Raw genomic sequence first — 20,782 nt, forward strand, 5'->3', positions numbered from 1 at the left:
GGCAGAGAGCCTAGTATTTTGTTAGCTATCTTAAGGTCAGATTCACTGGAAATGCTGCCTCTTGTGAGCCTAAACCCCCAAATCCCTCAGCTTTTCTATCAAACTCAACTTTCCCCTTCAATCAGCTTTATCTTTACCAAAATATATTACCACATATTTACTGACATTGAATCCCATCTGCCATTTGATTCACCATCTTATCAATATCCCATTGCAGCTTCCTTTGGTCCTTGAGTTATTTACCTATGTCTCCAGTTTTAGTGTTGTCTGCAAATTTGGACACCACTTCCTCAGTAGGCAAACCATTGGCGTCTTTAACGAATGACCATTACATTCTCTCTTCGCATCTTGTGATAATCATGTTAAGTTATTTTAAATAATGTTCACAGGAAACGGGGGAAGCAAAAGAAAAATAAATTAGGTCCTTCTGGATCACCAGTCTCAACACTTTTTTTGGCCTTTTGCACATTTCAGTTGTCCTTGAACATTGCCTCCACCCTGAGCTTTATCCACTGTAATTCAAACTGACAGCAACATTGGCCTCTCTTCCTGACTCCCTGTCCAGAGGTCATGACCCATGTCTTGTTTTCTTCTACAAAGCCCTCCAGTTATCAGAGTGGATTGTGCGCATTTCAAACACTAACCCTCCCCACAAACACCCAGCCTTTCATGTTGCAATAAATAATAATATCGGCTTCTATTGGTTACGCCTTAATCTCGATCCCCAAATATTTTCCTGCACATAAATCCACCTCCTATGCGATCCGCATTTATATGTACGACCTGTATAAATGTATGTGCCGTATGGCTGAACAGGCAAATCAGAATAGCAGACCAGAGACACAAAATCCAGACCAAAACGGCAAGAGAGGTGGAAAAGGTAAGAGCAAAAAGTTTTTATTATGTTAAAGAGAAAATGGAGACGTTGGAAATTGGGAAAATGCAATGGGAGAATAGAAAATGCTGGGAAGACATAGAGGGTCCATCAGAGACAAGAAATTCAGTTTAAAGTTTCTGATGGAGACCCATTGAAGGAACTGGTCTGAACTGTTGGAGGCTGTTGGGAACTGTTAGCAAGGTTTTTTTTTCCCTCAAAACATTAACCTCCTCTTTTTTTATACAGCTCCTGTACAACTTTCTGTGCAAATCTATAATATATGTGTTGCTGCTGATTGTTAAGTGAGAAAAGGTTTTGGCCGTTTACGCATTCAATAATACATTCCCATTGAGCTGGAGCACTAAATTCTAAAATATGTTTATCAATTTATTGTGAGTCTATATTTAGGAGGACAGTGTACACGCTATCGGTCAATGCCGAGTTAATCCACATAATTTTAAAACCTGCAGTAGGTGACAGTTTTGTGGCTCTTTGCAGACCTAGCACTGATATTTGGACTGGGTTTCAAGCTATTTGCTTTTAACATTCGTTGCACTAGGGTGCAGGACTTTGCAACAGAATTGTAGACTTAGATAAGCACCATCTTGGTAACTTGAACGAGGGACAGTCAGAACAGCCCATGTAAGTTTTGCAGCACTGGTTTCTTCAGCAAGCATTGCGATGATCTATTTGTGACTAACTGTTGCATTTCCCTGTGCTTATTACAGAACAGTGTTTTGAAAGCACGGGGAGAAACCTTGCCAAATTTTATAGAATGGATGTACTTAAAGCAGAATTCATGATGTCTGAGCATTACGGTGTTCCAAATGTTCAACATCAGTTTAGAATGTGGAACTTGCTGCCACAGGGAGCAGTTGAAGTAAATAGCAGAGACGGATTTAGGGGAAGCTAATACACGAGGGAGAAGAAAATAGAAAGATATGTTGTTAGGGTGAGATGAAGGAGGCAGGAAGATGCTCATATGGAGAAAAAAACACCAGCACAGACCTGTTGGGCCAAATGGCCTGCTTCTGTTCTGTAAATACAATGTAATTATACTCATTATACAGTAATTTTAACATAGCCAGATCTCTCAGCATGCTTCATATGGTGGAGGTGGGGTGGGGGAGTTCATAGCACAAGGGGAAGAAATTTTCCAATTGAGGATATGGTCCAAGAGGTGGATTCGAAGGCTCTTGAAATTAGGAGGGATGTAGTAAGATGGCGAAGCTTAAGTTGAGGATTCCAGAGCTTTGGTCTGTGATTTCTGAGGGCTTTGATATCAATAATAGGATGATTTTTTTAAATGTTCTGACTGTCAGAAGAGATTTAAAGGTAAAAGGAAGTTGCTGAAGCACCAGCAAGTTCACACTAGAGAGCGAGACTGTGCACCTGCTCCATGCTTGGGAAAGGATTCACTCAGTCATTCAGTCCCTATGAACACCAGTGACTTCACACTGTGAATGTCCCAACATAATTGCCCGGATGCACCTACTAGGAATCTTCTTCCCTGATCCTGCTAGAGTACCTGGCCTAGGCTCAGGGTACGTTCCTAAGTTAATGAAACATGGCTGTCACTTATGTAACTATAGATACATCTTCTTGGATGTGGGATATGGGGCACTTATTGGCTGATCGTCGCCATGTCAGTACCGCCAGTCCATAGAGGACAAAGAAAAGCCATCCGCCCCATCCCCTTCCATTAGTCCTCTTTATAAGGGGGATGAAACATTTTCCCCCTCCAAAACCTTTGGATGTTCAGTCCGCAACACAGTCCTGAACCCCTAAGAGTTCTACTCCCTTACAATGAATAAGAGGCCAGAATGCCCTTCCCTAACCAGTCCAGCAGCCGCCCAGCAGATTCCAATTCAGGGCCAAGGAAACTCTGGGCCTGGGAGTCCCACCTCCAAACACACTTCTCTCTATGTGAGGAGCTTGTGTGAAGCATATGGATGCTCCCCCCTCCCTCCTGCCCCACCAAACAAAACCCCATAGAAACTGGTGGTGAAAGCCTAGACCCACCATATCCAGGTACCAGACTAAATTCTGGGGCTACTGCCACACTCCCACTTGATATACAATGCGTGGTAGGTGGAAATTTGAGGCCCACAATCAGAAGAGTAGATGGTGCCAGCCAGGCCTAAGGCTGGAAGAAGCACTGTGGGATGAAGCCATGGAGAGATCTGTAAACAGGAACAAGACTTTTAAATTCACTGCACTGGAGGGTGAGGAACCAATGAAAGTTGGTGAGGATTGGATTAATGATGAGCAGGACTTAGTACCAGGTAAGATGTAATCAGAGTTCTTTGTTTTTAATTCATTCGTAGGATGTGGGTGACACTGGCAAAGCCAGTATTTATTGTCCATCCTTAACTGTCCTCAAGGAGGTGGTGATGAGCTGCCTTGTTAACCCATTACAATCTGGTGTGGCAATTTGGTATTTGAGTAGAGTTGTGCTTGGGAAGTAGACAACAAAATGGTTGGAAATTTGAGCCTGCAGATGACAAGAGTATGAATAAGGATTTCAGTGGCAATGGGAGTGAGGTAGGGATGGAGTTAGGTGATTAGTTCTTAGGTGGAAGCAAGCTTAACTCACCTCAGAACTGAATTATCCACCATTGGTTTTAGCCTGAGCGAAAGGTTAGCGATAGCCTGGGAATTGGGTAGAATTTGGGGCAAGGCTGCAGAGTTTCTTGGGGGAAATGAACAGAATCTCTTCAGCCTTGTTCATGTTCAATCCAAAAGAGAAAAACTAGATTTATGACGGTCTTAACATCTTCAGTGCATCAGCTCACTGCTTGTTTACAACACACAATCTGTCACAGGCTTCAGTTTAGGGTTAATTGGTTGCCCAATTGCAATGGTGACATCAACACTTCAAAACATAGAAACATGGAAAGGTATAAGACACGGAAGGAGGGTATTCAGCCCATCATGTCTATGCAGGCCAAAAATAAAGCTATCCAGTCTAATCCCACCTTCCAGCTCTTGGTTGGCATCCCTGTGTGGGTTATGGCATCTCACGAGCATATCCAAGTGTTTTTTTTAAATGTGAAGATGGTTTCTGTCTCTATTACCTTTTGGGGCAGTAAGTTCCTGACCCCCACCACTGTCTGGCTGAAAAGAATTACTCCTCAGTTTCCCTCATTTACTGGTGCTATGGGAAAATCTCTACATTTTCCTACTCAAACTGATATATGACAGAGTTGACTGGAGATGCTTATCCACATTCACGTTGAACGCTTATCAAAGATATTTCCTTTTGCATTAATAAGTCGTTTCACTGTGGGACCTGTTTGATTTATATTCAGAGCAAACAGATTATAATGACAGGGTTAGGGACTGTATTTCCTGTGTTTAATGGCTGCAGAGAGGGCTTAGGAAATATGGATGAACCTCTGAGATACCAGCCCTCCTTTATGTTACTTCAGCAGCTTCCCCCATGGAGGTTGGAGTGTTTGCACCTACAAATAGACACAAGAGCAGTAATCTAATTGAGGTGGGAAGGGGAACTCTGGGCTTATTTTTCTCCTTTTATAGTTGCACCAACATTGAGGGCCACCCAGAAAAAGAGGAGGACCAGAGCAACAGTCGTGAAGCAGCCAAGCCACATTCCTTTATCAAAGGGAGTTAGGGCCAAAGCAACCCTCTGCGGGGCCTCGGGATGATGCTTCCCAAAAGGAGCCTGAACGGCAGCAGCCACAGCCACAACGGCAAGGGATAGGCCTGGAATGGGAAGTACCCTGGCCATGGAGGCAACCTGACGCTGTTAATCCAGCAGCTAAGCAGAACTCAGAAACAGGAACCAGAGGAAAATAAGCCCCATTGAGTCCTGGAGTCATGGAGTCACTTATGGCACAGAAGGAGGCAATTTGGCCTATCGAGTCTATGCCAGCTTTCCTTGGAGAGTTCTTGTCAGTAATCATAGTTCAATGTCACTTCAGCTGAAGCTGCTGGCATAGAATGTACATCCTTATTGTCACTGCACTCCAATAACTCATTGTGGGGAGCACTTTTAAACATTTTTGACATAAAGATAAAAGAAATAGGAGCAGGAGTAGACCATATGGCCTATTGAGTCTGCTCCATCGTCGTGCGTCATTGGCCTTAACTGCACTTTCCTCCCACTCCCCATGTCCCCTCATTCCCTGAGACACCAAAAATCTGCCTATCCCAGCCTTAAATATATTCGATGGTGGAGCATCCACAAACCTCTGAGGTGGAGAATTCTAAGATTCATAACCCTTTGAGTGAAGACATTTCTCCTCGTCTCAGTCCTAAATGATCAGCCCCTTATCCTGAGACTGTGCCCCCATGTTCTAGATTCCCAAGCCAGATTCCACAACCTGTCAAGCCTCTTCAGAACCTTGTTTATGACTATGCGTTAGGGTGCGATGTAAGTTTAAGCATGTGAAATTGGTCTATACCCGTAGCCCGAAATGTGATCATTGCAAACTGGCCGGCAATTTTTTATACAGTGTCTTGCTGTCTTTGCCGTTGAACAAGGTCAGAGAGACAACAAACAGCTGGAGACTGGATCACACAACAATAGCAGATAGCGCGATGTCTGGTGCTGGTGGTTGTCCCAATCCTTAGTGATGTCATGCACACTAGTATAAACTGTGTCCCCCCCTGTTGCGATCACTGTGCCAAATTCCACATTCCTTTTCGAAGATTCTAACTTGTCATCCTAGCTAATGGAAAATAACTTACTCAGTCGATGAAAGGAGAATGCCTTATAAGTCTTATTTCCTCATTGGAAGATAAGCACTGCTGCAGCACAATAAGTAGCCATTGTCAGAGGAAATCATAGAAGAGAAAAATAGTTTGTATTTTTAGAATCCTGGGCAACAAAGAGTTTTGCTAATTAGAGCTGAAACAGGCAGAGATTGCGGAACTGACCTTCCTGTAGTGACAGGAGGCTCTTTCCCATGGATGATAGTTTGGGCAACACTTTTTGGCAGCTCGTGGTCTTAGCCTTTCTGACAATTCTAGCTTAGGCGGTAGCTTCCCTTACCTCCACTCTTCGACCCTTCCCTCTGCATCACAACCTTCCTTCCCAGTCTCGTTCTCTCCCTCTCTTCAACTTCAACTTCGGTTAAGGACACAAAATAGGTGGTTGCAGATTGAATACCAGATATACACCCAGCTTGATCTTGCTTCTCACTGTCTCCCACGGGCAGGAGAACCCGGTGGCATATGTAACAACAGCATCTTGCTCATTATGTGGCAGCTTTATGGTGAAAACGTTCCCAGTCGCTTCAAGGACAAAATTTGACACTGAGTCACATATGGGCAATATTAGGATGCATGACCTGGGTCAAAAAAGGTAGGTTTTAAGGGGTGTTTCTGGAGGAGAGAGAGGTAGAGAGATGGAGAGGTTTGGGGAAGGAATTCTGGAGCCTAGGCAACTGAGGCACATGGCAACCAATGGTAGAGCAATGAAAACCAGAGCTGCATGAGAGGGTTAACGGGTGATTAATCTGCTGCAACCAGTTTTTCACCCCTGCCAAATTTGAATTTTAACTTTCTATATTGCTCTCTCTCTATTTATCTCTCTATTTATCCCTCAACACACATAGTTGAAACAGATTCATTAGTCATTATCTTATTGTTGGCTGTGGGAGCTTGCTGTGCACAAATTCGCCCCCTCATTTCCTACATTTCCACAGTGACTTGGCTTTGTAGTAATTCATTGGCTGTAGGTTCTTTGGTACATCCTAAGATGATGAAAGGCGCTATCTAAATCCAAGTTATTTTCTCGAATGTGGTCGGTGAGGCATTAGGCTGTGTATTGTGCCAAGACTGATCAATGGGGAGGTGAGACTGAGTGTGTTAGGGATGGGCTGGACTAACTATGGGGAGAATTTTCGGCTCGGCGAGCAGGGGCGAGACCCGCTCGCCGAGGCGTAAAATGACGCGGGGTGACGCCGCGCATGCGTCCCGAAGTCACCGCGCGTCATTTAGATTTTCAGTTCGGCCCAGGCGGCCTTCGCATTTTTAATGGAACCTCATCCACGGGCGGGATGAGCTTTTATGAATGTTTTTGAAATCTTGGAAATATTTTTAATAAAATGAATACACGTGTCCCAGTTCACGTGACAGTTTCACATGAGGGGACATGGTCTAAAGTTTTTTTTCTCCTTTATTAAACTTTATAAACTTTAAACTAATCTCTCCGATGCACCTCTGTGACTCTCCACCCCCACCCCCCCCGCCCGCACAGGGAGTGCTCAGCGCTTCCGGGTGCGCGTCACGCTGGCCGGGCCTTAATTGGCGCCCCCCCACGTAAAACAGCGGCGCGGACCCACTCGGGGGCGCCAATCAGGTCCACGCCCGCCCCTGCACAACCCCCCCCACCCCAACAGGGGGGAAATGCATATTTTTCAAGAATTGATTATGCCCTAGTTTAATAAAACAAACAGATTCCTTTCCTGTGATCATTCCACAGATGATCTTTGATAATTAGCTAATTGTGAACACAGTTAAGAAAAATAATTCTTGAATATCTAATGCCAAGGACTCATTTGTGATCACATTTTGTCAGGTGGATGTGTATCTGTGCTAAAGTTTGAGGCCTTGAACAGTTTTTAACCTCTTCATTGAGATCCTGCTTAATGGGAAACATTAGGAACCAAACAACTTATAGACTATTCTCCCAGTAACTAGCTCGTGGCCTTGAATCCCATTCTCTCTCTCCAACTTGCCCTGAAAACACTTTGCCCATTCGAGGGTAAGATTCTGCGATATATAGTTCTCCTCTTGCTCAAGAGACTATTCTCCCTAGGCAAGTGTCACAGGTTGTTTGCTCTGGGTTACAGTCGAGTCTGTTTGCTTAACTTGCATATGCAGTCTCTCTAGCAGGGCTTTTCGGACCGTGCCAGAAATGGTAACCATGGCTAATCTGTTTCCCTTCCTAACCTAACAGGGCTGAATCCAATTGTAATGTCTTCTGGCTCTGCCCTGAGACCAGCCAATTCAGCACAGAGCAGGGATCTAATTCTACACCAGTTATGACTCCAGTCCCCACAAACAGAGCACTTACCAACTGAACTATTTTATTCTCCTCTTCTGCCTTTTGCCAGCAACTTTCTCCCTCCCATTCTTTCTGTTCCAAGGACACTGCTGGGGTACAGTTCTGCCATCTAGTTGGTCATTTCTCACAGCGATGATTAGGAGGCAGTTTCACTGCAGAAAGCATCACAGTTAAGAGCGACCAACATGCACATACATATGAAGGGGGCTCGTTGTCCCCTTTCTGGCTCAGTGGCAGCTGAGACCAATTTTCCTACTCCACTACCTTACTCCAATGCTGAAGATCATTTAACCAGACCAGTGTTTGAACCTGAGGCCTTCTAGTGGGTGAGGCTCGGCTATATTGAGTTACATTCGCATTATGTTGAGTCTACAGCCCAGAAACAGACCACAGTCTGGTCTATGCTGGCATTTATGCCCAACATATGGGGTCCTCTCCCCCTCCTTCACCTTAGCCTTTCAGCTTAACTGTAGTAGTAAGGTACATAAAGGGTTAATATGGGAGTACAGTACCGCCCACACAGTGATAGAACCCAGTGATAGACACAGAGCCAGTGTCAGTCTACAGATGGATAGGGATGGATAAAGACATAGACTGGAGACATACCTGCACCCTCTACTGTAAATATGTAGATAGCTATGAGTTGTTAATGAAGACTTGCTGTTAACATACCCTAGGCTACGAAGCCCACTTCATGGTGTCTAAAGCAGGATACTTCATTAACCTTCTACTTCTTTCTCTCTCATGTGATTACATAGCTTCCCCTTAAATGTATATTTGCTCTTCATCTCAGCTACTCCTTTGTTGTAGCAATCTCCATATTCTCACCACTCATTTAGTAAAACATTTTCTTCCAAATGCAGTATTGGATTTGTTGGTGACTATTTAATATTTAATATTCTTTAACCAGTGTTAATTTGTTTTTTTTAATCTCTTGACGTACACATTAATGATGCATTTGAGCGTATATCTTCTATTTACTGAGAGCAGCCATTTGCCGTTCTGAAAATGTTGTTGACAGGAATTGATTCCTTGTGCCTCAATGGAGCCAACTACCTTTTCTTTCTCTCTCTCTTTAGAAGAAAGAAGCGGGAAGTAGATTCCACATCAACATGGAAGGAGCGCTGACAGCTCGTGACAGAGTGGGAGTGCAAGATTTCGTCCTCCTCGATTCTTACACCAGCGAGATTGCCTTTCTGGACAACCTCCGCAAACGCTTTCGGGAGAACCTTATCTATGTAACTCTGACTTTATACTGTCTGGTTCCACAAAAAAAAGTCCATCATTTGCCTAAACTAGAAGCAATATTTTAAGTAAACCCAATTTATCCTTAACACAAATTCTTATTTATCATCATATATTTCTGGAAACCCATCTTCGTAAGTAGCAGAAAGGCAATCCAAAATTACATTGGGCCCAAGCACTATCAGCAGGCATATGTCGACTCCATGGTTACCCATTGCCATGACTGCCCTCATCCTCTTTTAGGTACCTCCCCTTCAGCAACAAAAACAACTGGAATTTATATAACACTTTTAATGTAATACAACACCCCAAGGCTCTTCATTGGAGCCTAAACAGGCAAAAGCTGACATTGAACTAAGGAAGGAGACATTAAGACAGGTGACCCAAAGCTTGGCGAAAGAGGTGGATTTTAGGCAATTTTTTAAAAGAGGAGGAAGAGGGAAGAAGTGAAAAGATTTGGGGAAGAGATTCCAGAGCTTATCAACATAAGAAATAGGAGCAGGAGTAGGCCATTTGGCTCCGCGAGCCTGTTCTGCCATTCAATAAGGTCATGGCTGATCTGACTGCGGCCTTAACCCCACTTTCCTGTCTGTCCCCCATAACCCTTGACCCACTTGTAGATCAAAAATCTATCTAACTCAGCCTTGAATACATTCAATGACCCAGCCCCCACTGCTCTCTGCGGAAGTGAATTCCAAAGATTAATGACTCTCTGAGAGATGAGTTCCTCCTCATCTCCATCTTAAATGGGAGACCTCTTATCTTTAATCTGTGGGCCTAGGTAGCTGAAGGTTTGGCCACCAATGATGGGTGAAGGAAGTAGTGGATGCACATCGTCCCTGTTGACCTGCTCCTGACATGATAAATAGACACAAAAAAATAAAATGTGTATATTTACTTGCTTCCTACAGATTTTTGAAAATGGCCTTTTTTGTTGTGGTAGATTATGTTTGCTATAAAAAAGCTTTCTCTTGTTCTTTACTATTTAGAGGCTTTATTTGAGGATGAATATCTTGAGAATGAATGGCGTATCAATTAGTATTAGGGAGCCAGAATGGGAATGTTGATGTGCATAAACTAGTGACCAACTCCCTGAGAGAGTACAAGTCCCCCTTTCCTGAAGGTGGGGACTCAAGCTTGGATGCCTTGCACTCACAGCTACATCACTGCAGGATTTGACCCATGTACTTCATGTGTGTCTGCAGACAATTCAATGTTAGAGGGCAGCAAAACTCTCTCGTGCCCTCACCCAACATCCATGCACACTTGCTTTCTGCATCTCTCATTAAATAGCAATTAAGATGGGAAGCTTGACTTTTTTTTTTAACTTGATAAACTAATAGCATTAAGGCTAATTGTAACACCCCTAGTGTTTATCAACTCATTTTAATTAACAGTTGATCTTAACTCAGGGCAGGACTTGAACCTGGGACTTTCCAGCCCAATCGGTCAGTGCCCCAAGCCTTTCTCCTTTAAGCCTTGGAGAAGCTGAGGCGAGCAGCCTTGCCAATGCAGCGCCTCCGACCAATTGGAACTAGGTGTTTGAAAACCCACAAGCCTTTGATCACTGCTGACCCTATCAAAGTATCCAGGTCATGGGGAGGTTCACTGTTCAGCCCAAGACTGAGGAGAACCGCCATCGCTATGGGCATGCCTTAGGCAGAGGGACCCCCTAACAAATCCCTGCTGCAGCCAACAGGAGACTGAGGCCTCCCCATGACCTGGACACTCTGATAGGGTCAGCAGTGATCAAAGGCTTGTGGGTTTTCAAACACCTAGTTCCAATTGGTCGGAGACGCTCCATTGGCAAGGCTGCTCGCCTCAGCTTCTCCAAGGCTTAAAGGAGAAAGGCTTGGGGCACTGAGCAATTGGGCTGGAAAGTCCCAGGTTCAAGCTCCGCTCTGAGCTAAGGTCAGCTGTTAATTAAAGTGAGTTGATTCAACACTGGGGGTGTTACAATTAGCCTTAATGCTATTAGTTTATCAAATTTAAAAAAAACAGTCAGGCTTCCCATCTTAATTGCTATTTAATGAGCGATGCCAGGAAGCAAGTGTGCGTGGATGTTGGGTGAGGGTGAGTGCACTCGGGCTCCAGACTGAAACATAGGCCTTTTGTAGGCTCTGGCCCAGGCAAGCATGGAGCTTATCCCGCTTGCTCAGGAAGTCAGGCCAATGTCAGGATTGGGATTTCTGGTTGAGCACCTCCACTTTTGCCAGGGCAGAATAAGGCTGACATTTCCAAGAGGCATTGCCATTGAGGTGTCTTCCCAGTGACCTCTCAATCTCTGATGAGGTCAGAGGTCACGTGCAAGCCCAGAATAATGGCCAGATTCATGGCGGCCAGGATCCAACCAGCCATCTAATTGGTACATTGTCAGAGACTGGTTACAGGACTGCCTATGGATATTCAACAACAAAAACAACTTGCATTTATATAGCACCTTTAACACTGTGACATCTCAAGGCACTTCATAGGAGGGTTATTTTAGACTCAACCTGATAAAAAACTTTGGAACACACTGATGTAAGGGCTCATCAATAAATGTTTGTTCAACAGCATCACACTTTAACCTTTTCCTAATTGAAATCTCTTTTATTCTTCAGACATATGTTGGGACTCTGCTGGTATCTGTGAATCCTTATAAGGAGCTGGATATATACACACACAAAAAGAAGGAGCTATACCAGGGAGTGAATTTCTTTGAACTCCCTCCTCATATGTGAGTCATAAGATTGTGAATGATTTTGTTTTTACTCCTCCCTCTCTGCAAACCTCTCCACCACATTTGCCACCCTTGTCAAGAGGAGAGGAGGGTGATCTGCCCCTTACACACCCCAGTCAGTATCTGTCTGTAGAGGAGTAGGGCCACTTACCCCCTTTGGCCTTTTCCGCTATTCAATGAGATCATGACTGATCTGTGGCCTAACTCCATATACCCGCCTTTGCCCCGCATTTCTTGATAACAAAGGTAGAACCTACACCATATCGAAACAACTAGAGCCAAATCAATGCCTTAGCCCACACGGCCCCAAAATTTGCTCATTTAGAGAAACCTCATTGGAAATTCCTCCTCTCCCCACACAGTAAACGTTCTGGAAATGGGTGTCCTGCATGATGTGGTACTGGGGTGAGAGGGGAAAGATTTCCTCTGCTTACTAAGTCTCAGCAACATTGAAAACGTACTAGGAAGATTTTCCATATTTGCTCTTTCTAGTATGCTGTGGTAGAATACACCTGTGGTTTCGCTAGAACAAGTAAGCAGAGATAACCTTTGTGCAGTTTATGATATTGCTGGTGTGTACCATGACCCACAGGAGGCCCCATCCAGATTTGCTCCTTGTTCTGGTGCAGAGTGAGCTGACCTCAGTCATGGAGGCAGTGGACGTTATTCCAGCTGGCTTTATTGTTTCCTTGGTATTTGGGAAAGGGAAAAGTTAGCTGGAGTTCCCAATTGCAATCCAATAATCAGTGCTGGAAATGGAGCGTGGGCTTTAGATGAAGCCACAATCGGATTCAATTTTGGTTTCCACTCCCCCTTCATGAGCGAGTGGCTTAATGATGGTTACGACTTAGTGTAGGTGTTCAATTGTTCTGTGTTTTCCATAAGCACGGAGTAGATATTTTAAAGCGCTGTAAATAAAAACTGTTACAGACTAGTGTCACCTCTGCATGGCTCTGAGATATAAATATACAACACTTAGAGTCAGAGTTGGGATGTGTTACAAATTATATGGAATGGGATCCCAGTATGCATCAGTTCCTTCAGTATTTAGACCTTGAGATGATGAAGGAATGGGTGTTATATGTCCAAGTCAGGTGTGCAAGTTGAAGGGTAACTTGAATGTGGTGGTGCTCCCATGCACCTGCTGTCCTTGTTCTTCTAAGTGGTGGTTGTGGGTTGGGGAGGTGGAGTGATGTGGGAGGAATGAAAAGAGTGATTCATTGGGAAAGGTGAGCCATACTGCAGATCCGACTACTTCTTTCCCCTATAGCTACGCCATTGCTGACAACGCATACCGGGTGATGTGCACTGAGTACAACAACCATTTCATCCTAATTTCTGGAGAGAGTGGAGCAGGGAAGACAGAAGCCTCAAAGAAGATCCTCGAGTTCTACGCTAAGACCTGCCAGACCACCGAGCAGCTGCAAGTGGTGAGGGACCGTCTCCTACTGTCCAACCCTGTACTCGAGGTGAGCACCCAGAACAGAGAGTGAGGAATAATGATGGGTGTTTCTGTCCACAGCTTTAGCCTCGGTAAGCAAATCACAGTTTGTGTGCCCAAAGTGCACTGAATAAAGAGCATTGCCACAAAGCGGGGGCATCTTTCAGATGAGACAGTAAACCACCTTCCTGTTATCCCTCTCAGGTGGGTGTGAAGGATCCCAAGGCACTATTTCAAAGAAGTGGCGAGGAGTTATCCCAGTGTCCTGGCCAATATTAATCTCTCAGTCAGCAGCGCAAAAAACAGAATATCTGGTCACATTGCTGTTTGTGGGAGCTTGCTGTCCACAAATTGGCTGCTGTGTTTCTTCCATTACAACAGTGCCTATACTTCAAAATGTACCTCATTGGCTGTAAAATGCTGTCCTGAGGTCATGAAAGGTGCTATTTAAATCCAAGTCCTTCTTTCAAATGAAATTTAGTGACAGAATACGCACACACTTTCTTTACTGTTTGTCAGGAAACATCGGAGCCAAGTTTTTTTTTTGGCAAAACTAGACGTGTTTGTCTACAAATCCATCGGTAGGTAAATCAGGACCCTCACCTTTTAGATACAGAGGAAGTTTCGGGGAGTTTCCACCATCCACTGGCAGATTGAAGAATAATTTTCAAATCAAATTTCCAGGAAATACCATTATAGCAGAGGCTTCATTGCACAGTCCTTCAGATAGCACTCAGGCTGGGGGATCACTGAGGAACTGGAGCTGTCCTTTATGTGATTATTTTGGAACATGTTAGGTGTTTATTCACTGTCAGCCGCAAAGTCACTTTATGACTAATTAAGATTATTCAGGGTATTTCTAAAATGAACCAGTAATAAGGTTTCTGGTTAGGGGATATCTTTCCTCAGTGGCTTTTGCCTTGTCTAGTGGCACCTCTGTAAAATTTTTAACATGGAGTGAACCATCTTCTAATTACACTACAGGTAGACTGAGGAGACCCAAGTTCCTAGGACCAGTATCATACAGTTCTTCTGTGTGGAAAAGGCCTCCTCCTATATCACACTTAATGGTATGAAGGATACCATTTCAAAAAAGAGACATGTTGTTGAAGCTTTTCATCTTGCACTCATCAGGACAAACACGGACCCCTTTTCCCAGAAACCTGGAGTTTTCGCTTCCCTTTCAGTCAGGCGCTGTCTCAAAAAATACAGGCTTTGATACATGATTCCCCCCCTCAGTTTTGCAAACATCGGATTCCATCACAATGTGGCTGGCCCAGTTAAAATTTCTAGTCCATGGAAACCTCCAGGATGTTGATGATGGAGGATTCGGGGATGGTAATGCCATTGAATGTCAAGGGGAAATAACAAGATTGTCTCTGGGGATAGTCATTGGCTGACACTTGTGTGGTGCGAATGTTACTGGCTACAAATCTGAATATTGTCCAGGCATTGCTGGGGAATGGACTAAGGTACAACACAGAAAAAACTCACTTTCCTCAGGGGCAACAGGCTGCAAGTTGAAAGGGCATTTTTTTCCCAGTTGGTCGAATTCCCCAAAATCACGAGTGTCATTGTTAGAATCTTTGTCACTCTATACGAAAGAGGGTCAACTCCTCTTTTCTGCACTTATTGCAACAGGACCTTCAAAGAAGCAGAAATCGGAGCAGACCAGCTCCTTGCACAGCAACAATTCGCGTGAATCCACTTTCATAGCAGTTACTTAAGAGCTGCACTGTGCTCTATTTCCTGTTTTGAGTGTCAATAAACTCGCATCACCAGGCTTAAATTAGTTGTGGTGCTCTGTCTACATAATTAATATGTCCCATCTTCCACCCTCCATAAACCTGAGCTCATCCAAAATTTTACAACCCATGTACTAACTCACACTAAATCCTGTTTGCCCACCATCCCAGTGAGTGCTGGCCTAGATTGGCTTCTGACTTGGTAATGCTTTAATTTTGAAATTGCCATACTTGTTTTCAATTCCCTGCACAGCCTCACCCCCTCCCCATCTCTCTAATCTCTTCCAGCCCCACAATCCTCCAAGAAATCTGCGCCCCCTCCAATTCTGGCCTGTTGTGCATCGTCAGTTTCAACCCTTCCCCCATTGGTGGTTGTGCCTTCAGCTGCCTGGGCCCTAGGCTCTGGAATTCCCTCTCTAAACCTCACCACCTCACCACCTCTCTTTCCTCCTTTAAGATGTTCTTTAAAAATTATCTCTGTGACTGAGCTTTTGGTCACCTGCCCTTATGTTTCCATTGTATGACTCAGTATCAGATGTTGTTTGATAATGCTCCTGGGAAGCAGATGGAGACATTTTACCAGGATGAAGGTGTTATATAAAGGCAAGTTGCTGTGGTTGCAATTAATCTCAGAAACCTGATGAGCTTGGATCTACTGAGTCATCAGCTTGCTGCTCTGGGGGTCCCCTGTTGAAGTGATGGGATTGTAAAATTCCCTCTGCAATGATGACATCCTGTGGAGAACCTTGGGGCTGGATTTTCATTCAGGGGTTGGGAACCCTTAACCCAGATCATTTACAGGTCCCGAACCTACGCCATGTGTTTTTTACATTCAAAGCTTCTAATTGGCCCGAAGGCACCCAATTATTGGCACCGGGCACTGCCTTGAGTTGGTAACTGGCTCTGGAGGGCAAATCTCAAGGCAAACAGCAGCCATGACTGGGATTGCCCTTGCCTTGCAGAATGGAGCAGGCAGGAGAGCAGAGGGCCAGCAGCTTCACGGACCAAACAAGTGTCCAAACGGTCAGTCATTGTCTCGATTGGCTCTGATCAAACAATGGCAACTTACATGTCACCGCTTGAGTAACTCAGTTAGAATTTCCCTTTCTTTTCAAAACTTTCAATCAGCAGCAACGATACAGCCCTGTCCCTCTCCAGCCCATGAACAAGTTCTTGAAGGAGCTTAACAGGCAGTTAGTTAATTGGGGGCATGTGGGCTTCCGGTTTGCCCCCACAACCCCTATAGCCCTCTTTTTGAAAACTGCGGCACATTCCGGAGACTGACACGCCATTCCGGAGCATTGTTTCCAAAGCGCATCCACACCTAACCTGTCTTTCATGGACATTTGAAAATCCAGCCCCTGGTCTTAGGAAAGATGGACAAAAGATGGCATGGCCCCAGCTTCATCCCTGACCCCAGCAAATGTGGTTTCCAAATAAGAGTCTCCAATGGGTTGTATTGTATTTTATTTCAGGCGTTTGGGAATGCCAAGACCCTAAGGAATGATAACTCCAGCCGGTTTGGAAAATACATGGATATCCAGTTCAGCTATACGGTATGAGCCCTATATTGGTTTTAAGATATAAGCCAAGGTGAAGGGTCAAGTCTCATAATGCATTCAACAACAAAGGTGAAGAGAATATAAGAGAAGCCAGGTGGGGGGTGGTGGGGGAGAAAGTGAGGAAACAGTGATTAGATAATGTCAACTTTGAGTTGAAAAATCCAAAAGCTAGAAGAGGATACAAAGCCTCGGTGAGCCAAGGAGTACCAGAGTTTTAAGGTTATGTGAAAGAATGAATTAAAGAAAAGGACAACGTGAAGAGTAAGGATGTATTAACAGAAATGCCCGCAAGCAAGCCCAGAGTTTTGCTTTTGAGGCTTGCTGTGTGGTAACACGCCCACACACCATTGGTTAAATACCTGCGTTGGTGGGATAGGGCCCTTAATTGCTAACGTAAGGGCTTCAGTTGGCGTTGGGGTGGATAGGCCATCCACAAGCCTTCCCAGCCCAGGCAAAATTAGGGCAGACGCGGGAAGGCAACAGCGTTGCCACCCCACACCCTCTGGCCCGATTAAATGCCCTGTCTGCCTCCAAACTCACCCTGGTGGACAGGGGTGGGGGCACTCTAGGGGGTGGGGACTTTAAATTCCACCCGTAAGCGGGTGGGCTACAAGGTGGCAAATGGAGAATAATGTGGGGAAGGATAAGGTGATTCACTTTGGTAGTGAGAATAGAAAAGCAGAATATTTTTAAATTGGTTTGAAACTTTTAAATATTGATGTTCAGAGAGACTTGGGCACTTCACGCAAGGAATGCAGAAAGATAGCATGCAGGTACGGCAAGCACTTAGGAAAGTAAATAACATGTTGACCTTTATTACAAGGGGATTAGAGTACAAGACCAAAGAAATTCTTGCTGCAATTATATAGGGCTTTGGTACTGTACACAGTTTTAGTCTCCATATCTAAAGAATACTCGCACTGGAGGCTGTACAGCAAGGGTTCACTAGATGGTTCCTGGGATGAGAGGGATGTCCTAGGCTGAGAGACTGAGTAAATTGGGCTGGAGTTTAGAAGTATGAGAGGAGATCTCATTGAAACCTACAAGATTCTGAAGGGGCCTGACAAGGTAGACGCTGAGAGGTTGTTTCCCCTGGTTGGGGAATCTAGAACATGGGGGCACAGTCTCAGGATAAGGGGCCAATCATTTAGGACTGAGATGAGGAGAAACTTTTTCATTCAAGAGGGTTGTGAATCTTTGGGATTCTCTACCCCAGAGCACTGTGGATTGTCCATTAATGAATATATTTAAAGCTGAGACAGACAGATTTTTGACTTCTCAGTGAATCAAGAGCTAATGGGATAGTATGGAAAAGTGGAGCTGAGGCAGACTATCATCCATGACCGTACTGAATGGTGAAGCGAGTTTGAGGGGCCGAATGGTCTACACTTGCTCCTATTTCGTATGTTCTTGTGTTCTTATTTCAAGTCATACACATTTTACAACCATATATTGCTACATGCACCCACTACCGGCATGTCATTCTATAGCCAGCCAGCATAGTTTGCCAATGTCATTTAAGTTACACGTTACACAAGCAAATTGTGTTTTTATTCGTCATACACCGATGCGTATCTGGCTTGTGGTTCAGTGTAGCCTGAAGAGCTGACTTATTGCCGTGAAAGTCCTGAGCCTACTGTCATTGACTTTTGCCTAGACTTTTGACTCTGGCATTTACACCCTATTCAGTATGTTCCAATTATTCCACTGTATTGTGGATTTAGACGAGTCAGACCGTATTTTGTTGCAGATCAGAATGAAATATTCAGAGTGAAATGAATTGTGTCAATTTCCTGGAACTATTTATAACAGAGGCTGCGAGTTATTTAGGATTGAACTGCAGCATTGTTTGAAGCCAACAAGCATGAGCAAGTGTCTGTGACACAATTAGAGCCCAGATACCAATCCCAACTGTGTTTGGCAGGCGGCTGATTTAGAGAGATCAAAATTGGAGATTGGGACAAAAATAAGCAATCAACTTCCTGAATAGCTGGCGATGAAGCTAGTGAGGCATAATCAATGCTGATGGTGCTCAATTTTTTGAACGCAAATTTCAAGCAGTGGGTTAGCTTAGCAACAACGCAATAACTTGCGTCTACATAGTGTTTTTAATATAGTAAAACATTCCGAGGTGCTTCATAGAGGCACAATCAGGAAATGACAGGGCCGTTGACAGCTAAAGTTCTACCTGAAAGTGAAGTTCCCTCAGCACTGCCCCAATACTCGGTCTAGAAGGACCACCCCCCGCCCGTCACTGCCCCAGTATGATCTTGATTTTCCCACGTTCTGTAACAGACCAGTTGTCTTCCTGGCCTCTCAGATAAGGATTATTACTCAGCCAGAAAGACCAGGGAAATAAAAAGTAGCAGTAAAAATTGGGAATGGAAGTTAAATTGGAAGCATAATAAGGAAGCTTTCTGGGTTCTAGTTCTACTTGTCATTAATAATGTTCCATCATGGAAAAATACTCATCAGTAGAGAGCTATAGTGATAAAGTTAAAAGCAAAATACTGCGGATGCTGGAAATCTGAAACAAAAATGGAAAATGCTGGAAAAACTCAGCAGGTCTGGCAGCATCTGTGGAGAGAGAAACAGAGTTAACGTTTTGAGTCCATATGACCCTTCTTCGGAGCTGAACGCTCGAAACCTTAACTCTGTTGCTCTCTCCACCGACGCTGCTATAGTGATAAAGTGCTGCTCTAAGGAGAGATCCTCGGCATTTAAACCACTCTTGAGAAGTCAGCATTGTAGTTAAAACTCCTGCACTGCTTTTGTCGTGGTTCAATGGAGCTCTATCACTGAAATCTGACAACATATATCACATGGTGCTGACGCTGGAGGGGTGCCAGCCAACTCTAGGCCTGTGCACAAGGTCCAAATCTATTGGAGGCCATGTCGACAACGCACCAGTTTAGCTCATTCTGTTTTGAGCGACAGAAATCCCACTCATTGACCTTCATGTGCTTCTGAATTTTCAGCTTAACCCTCGATGTGTGGGGGTGCCCAAGCAAAGGAAAGGACTGACAGAATGGAGAGAAAAATTAGCATAGATTCCACAGAACTACATTTAATCTGCTATATAAATGCAAGTTCTAGCTTGTTGGTGAGATCTTTCTGATCCCATTACTGCATTCGGTGATACTCCATAATAGACTCTGGTGTTTATACAGCTGTTGTAATGCTATCAGGACTCGGTCCCCTCACTATCTGTGCATCCACCCCCACTTTACTCTTTTTCCAGGGAGCTCCAGTCGGGGGCCACATCCTGAGCTACCTCCTGGAGAAGTCAAGGGTGGCCCATCAGAACCATGGAGAGCGGAACTTTCATATTTTCTACCAGCTGTTGGAGGGAGGAGAGGAGGAGTTACTTCGCTGGCTGGGCCTGGATCGCAATCCACTCCAGTACCACTACCTTATCCAGGTAAGGACTGGGGGAGGCAGCATCGTCAGGTGAAGCACCAGCTCAACTAGCGCTCAACTAGAAACGAGACACACGGACTTGCCGCTGTCATGTCTGCTCAAAGTGGAGGGCTTATTTGCAAGGAAGGATGTGCTGGCCCTGGAGAGGGTCCAGAGGAGATTCACGAGAACGATCCCAGGAATGAAAGGCTTAACATATGAAGAACGTTTGAGGACTCTGGGTCTATACTCGATGGAGTTTAGAAGGATGAGGGGGGATCTGATTGAAACTTACAGAATACTGAAAGGCCTGGATAGACTGGACGTGGGGAAGATGTTTCCACTAGTAGGAAGACTAGGACCCGGGGGCACAGCCTCAGAGTAAAGGGAAGACCTTTTAGAACAGAGATGAGGAGAAACTTCTTTAGCCAGAGAGTGGTGAATCTATGGAATTCATTGCCACAGAAGGCTGTGGAGGCCAGGTCATTGAGTGTATTTAAGACCGAGATAGATAGGTTCTTGATTGGTAAGGGGATCAAAGGTTACGGGGAGAAGGCGGGAGAATGGGGTTGAAAAATTTATCAGCCATGATTGAATGGCAGAGCAGACTCGATGGGCCGAATGGCCTAATTTCTGCTCCTATGTCTTATGGTCTTATGGTCTTGTCTGAGCCAGGAGACGGTGTTCGTGTTGCTGTCAGCTCGAGCCGAAGAACACTCTGTACTCTTTCTAGGCCAGAGTTTTATGGTCCCTCC

General features: G+C 44.6%; 1 protein-coding gene across 1 annotated transcript in view; it reads left to right on the forward strand.

The window, feature by feature from the left end:
• Window positions 1-774: 774 nt before the first annotated feature.
• Window positions 775-20,782, forward strand: part of myo1ha (myosin IHa) — a 78,276-nt gene continuing 58,268 nt past the window's right edge. The window contains exons 1-6 of the mRNA XM_078552888.1: window positions 775-880; window positions 8,993-9,151; window positions 11,762-11,877; window positions 13,151-13,349; window positions 16,542-16,622; window positions 19,870-20,049. Coding sequence (XP_078409014.1) covers window positions 9,026-9,151; window positions 11,762-11,877; window positions 13,151-13,349; window positions 16,542-16,622; window positions 19,870-20,049 — 702 coding nt within the window. The 5' untranslated portion in view covers window positions 775-880; window positions 8,993-9,025. The remainder of the gene's footprint in view (window positions 881-8,992; window positions 9,152-11,761; window positions 11,878-13,150; window positions 13,350-16,541; window positions 16,623-19,869; window positions 20,050-20,782) is intronic.

The sequence above is a fragment of the Cetorhinus maximus genome, chromosome 12 (assembly GCF_964194155.1).
Source record: "Cetorhinus maximus chromosome 12, sCetMax3.hap1.1, whole genome shotgun sequence".
In the NCBI taxonomy this organism is placed as follows: Eukaryota; Metazoa; Chordata; class Chondrichthyes; order Lamniformes; family Cetorhinidae; genus Cetorhinus; species Cetorhinus maximus.